The sequence below is a fragment of the Rosa rugosa genome, chromosome 7, assembly GCF_958449725.1.
Source record: "Rosa rugosa chromosome 7, drRosRugo1.1, whole genome shotgun sequence".
In the NCBI taxonomy this organism is placed as follows: Eukaryota; Viridiplantae; Streptophyta; class Magnoliopsida; order Rosales; family Rosaceae; genus Rosa; species Rosa rugosa.
Window position 1 is genome coordinate 24,656,953 of NC_084826.1, and position 3,155 is coordinate 24,660,107.

General features: G+C 38.2%; 1 protein-coding gene across 1 annotated transcript; it reads left to right on the plus strand.

The window, feature by feature from the left end:
* The first annotated feature begins 433 nt into the window (after nt 1–433).
* On the plus strand, nt 434–2,573 carry LOC133723977 (protein PATRONUS 2-like). Its single transcript, XM_062150839.1, has 4 exons — nt 434–558; nt 1,362–1,443; nt 1,534–1,997; nt 2,097–2,573. Exons 2-4 carry the CDS (start codon nt 1,386–1,388, stop codon nt 2,253–2,255), a joined length of 681 nt encoding a protein of 226 aa, XP_062006823.1. The 5' UTR covers nt 434–558; nt 1,362–1,385; the 3' UTR covers nt 2,256–2,573.
* Nucleotides 2,574–3,155: the final 582 nt, after the last annotated feature.

Here is a 3,155-nt window from a genome sequence, read left to right on the forward strand (position 1 = left end):
GTCTATGATATGTATGTCAATCCTTACTTGTTTTCTAATGATTATAAGGTACGGTAATCTATGAGAATAGTTTTCACATGAACTCGTTTCAAATTAGGAGATAATGATTTTTGACTTAGGGTTAAGGACCCAAAGTTGATGTAACATGACTGCAGATGCTTTTGCCAAGAATAGCATCACTCAGGATCTTGGTTTGATCACCTTTTAAGACCCCCATCCATGCTGCACCATCTAGTGCGTTCGAGTTCCTAGTTTCTTTTCTGTTTCTGTCTGGGCCTTTTAGGTCCCTCTTGTAACCAAAAAGAAAAGGACCCAAGGTTAATGCCACCTGTACTGTTTCAGAAAACGTAATACACGTAATTAGACGTATGCCACTATCGTAATAAAATGCTGAGACGAGGTGCAGTAGCGTAATTACACGTCAAGTTACCGTTGGAACCCCTTTTCAGTTTGCATATAGACGAAGGAGGAGAGAGAGAGAAAGCAAAACCAAGAAAACTGAGAAAATTCAAGAGCGCCCAGAAACCCACATTCCTCGCCTACTTCGATTCTAATCTGGTGAGTTTTCCCAATTTGTCTCTTGATCTTCTTAGGGTTTTGTCTTGAAATTCTAATCCTTCTTTTTACTCCATGGAACTATGTGATTGGGCTTGAATTTTTTTGAGAAAATTTGAGGAAATTGGAAGATGAATTTGGTTTGCGTTAGGGTTTAATGAGATGGGAAATTGGAATCTTAGTCCAGTCAGTGGGTCTAATAGAAATGGGTTTTCTTAAATGAACATCAAGATTCTAGAATTAAGACTCGGATCCATTTGTGGTTCTGAATTGGGCTTGAAATTATGATTCTGATCATGAACCCTGATCGAACAGGGATGAAGAATGATGGGTATGATTTGCATATTGGTGATACAGAATGTTGTTATGTAGAAATTTTCTGGCTTTAGGCTTGTTGGCCTTGAAATAATGAAGAATTTGGTGTATATTATAATCTGAAATTTTGTGACAGTCATCTTTCTGTGTTCATCTTTATGGTATCTATCCGGAAACTATGAACTTAAGGGAAAAGTTAAAATTTTGGCATTGCCCTTCTTAACTTCTTTAACATTTTTGGCTCGAGCTTTCTGGTTTGAAGAATTTGGTGTATGATCCTTTTGATATTTAAACTGGTTACTATGTTTTCACTGGAAATGTGTTGCATACAAGGGGTTCAGTTAGTTTTGGTCTTTTAGAGAAGTGAATGTCTATTATCTTGTTGTATTTAAACAAAATGGACAAGAAACAAGTTAACAAGGGATGTGCTAGACAAGTGTTTCTGCATTATAATGCAAGGTTTAATGTTGTTCTTTCAATTGTTTACGCAGATAAATTGGCTAAACAAAGCACAAATGGCATCAACAATTGGTCGATTGTTTCAAGATCAGAACCTCAGTGTTCACTCTAATGGTACTTATCAATTCTGTGGCTATGTCTTTCCTTAATATCTAAACTTCTTTTCAGGATATTTTGGTCTAACTTTTCTAATATCAACAACAGGAGATTCTGCTGTTGGAAAGGGTGGTGCAAAACAACAGAAGAAAGCAGGGTTTGGTGGAAGGAAACCTCTAGGAGATGTATCGAATACAGGGAAGCCTGATTTTACCAAGGTGTCGAAAAAGCCTGCTCTTACCAATGTTTCTGAAATCATTGCTGATGCAAGCAATAATAAGAAAGGCCTTTGTAAAGCCTCGGATAAAGTGCAGACTCGTGGCAGCCGCAAGGCACTATCTGATGTGTCTAACACAGTCAAACCACCTGTGCACAAGAAGTCAAGTGTTGTGGCACAACCACCTTGTGGTTTTGAGGAAGAAGGATTCTTGCATGACCATCAACAGTGCATCAAATCTATGAGAAAGGCTAACCAAATGGATCAAATGGATTTTTTTATGATAATACAAGGATCAGATTCATCCAAGAAGCTTCTATCTCCCTGTGCAGTTTCTCAGTTTCGTAAAGTTGAGGTAAGTTTGCAATTCCTTTTTGTCATTTCCAGCACTTGCTTTGTCAGTATGGATCTTTCTAAACAATGCTGTTTTGTCATCATTCTTTTTTCATTTCAGCCGGAGAGCTCCATGAGTTACTTGGATTTGAAAGAGATGCCTGAGTTGTCTATCAAGCTTGACTCTTCACCTCATTGCAAGTCTCCATTGTCACCAACTCATACCAAGTCCACTTGGATTTGGGATGATTGTGATTTTCAGGTGATGGAGACACCTTAGTTTCCGAGGCACTGATTCCCCAGTAACTTTCAAACTGTGTAATATGTGATGCCCCATCAATCCACTTGAAATTGATGCAGCCAGAGTCATTCTAGAGGATTTGGTTTTTGTTATTATTTTTGTGGTCCTCGGTAATTGAATTATCTGAATGTTCCAGTCCACTTGAAAATTGATGTAGCCAGTCAGAGGATTTGGCTTTTGTTAGTCTGTTTCTAGTTTTTCTTTGTCCTCGGTAAATACCATTTCTTATGTTCGCCACATTAATGACATATTCATTGTGAATTGATATATGGATGATCTGATTTTTTGTGACGAGTATAAGAGTCTGAAACCCCTCTGACTTCGTAGTCCTTTTATCTTTGCTGAAGCCTGAATGTGATATGAATTACCTACTTAGCATACATTAGCAAAATACAGTTGATCAACACATATATGGTGATGCAAGGCATTTCTCCTTTTGACACATTCTGCATCTCTTCGAGATCTCTCATGTAATCGGCAACGTCCGGTAATTGAACGTAAAGTCAGATTCTGAAGACCTATGACAATGAGGCTAGAAAAGTATTATTGAAACTCCTGTAGTACTTTATGTCTACTGAGTCTAGACATCAACAATCAACTTTCAACCGAGGGCCTGATGTGGCATGTAGTTCTTTAACTATAGTTTCTCCTAGTTCAATAACTCGCAACTTCTGTTTCTGTTGTGACTAGAGCATTCAAGCTTCCGTCGGTACTTAGCACAAAGGCGATTGTTATCAGTGCACTAAAGAACTGCAACTGCTTTTGGTTTGCAGAACGAGTCTGATACATCTGGTTGTGCCACATCGTCATCAGCTTAGCAAGGCCCTTCAATGATCTTCAACTACTCTTCTATATGTGAATGTGTATATCAATTTCTCA

What these genes read in the sequence shown, in the direction of transcription:
- LOC133723977 (XM_062150839.1), top strand. Translation starts at nt 1,386, where the DNA reads ATGGCATCAACAATTGGTCGATTGTTTCAAGATCAGAACCTCAGTGTT. An exon ending in CCTCAGTGTTCACTCTAATG is followed by an intron (nt 1,444 to 1,533) that starts GTACTTATCAAT and finishes TATCAACAACAG; the next exon opens with GAGATTCTGCTGTTGGAAAG. An exon ending in CTCAGTTTCGTAAAGTTGAG is followed by an intron (nt 1,998 to 2,096) that starts GTAAGTTTGCAA and finishes TTTTCATTTCAG; the next exon opens with CCGGAGAGCTCCATGAGTTA.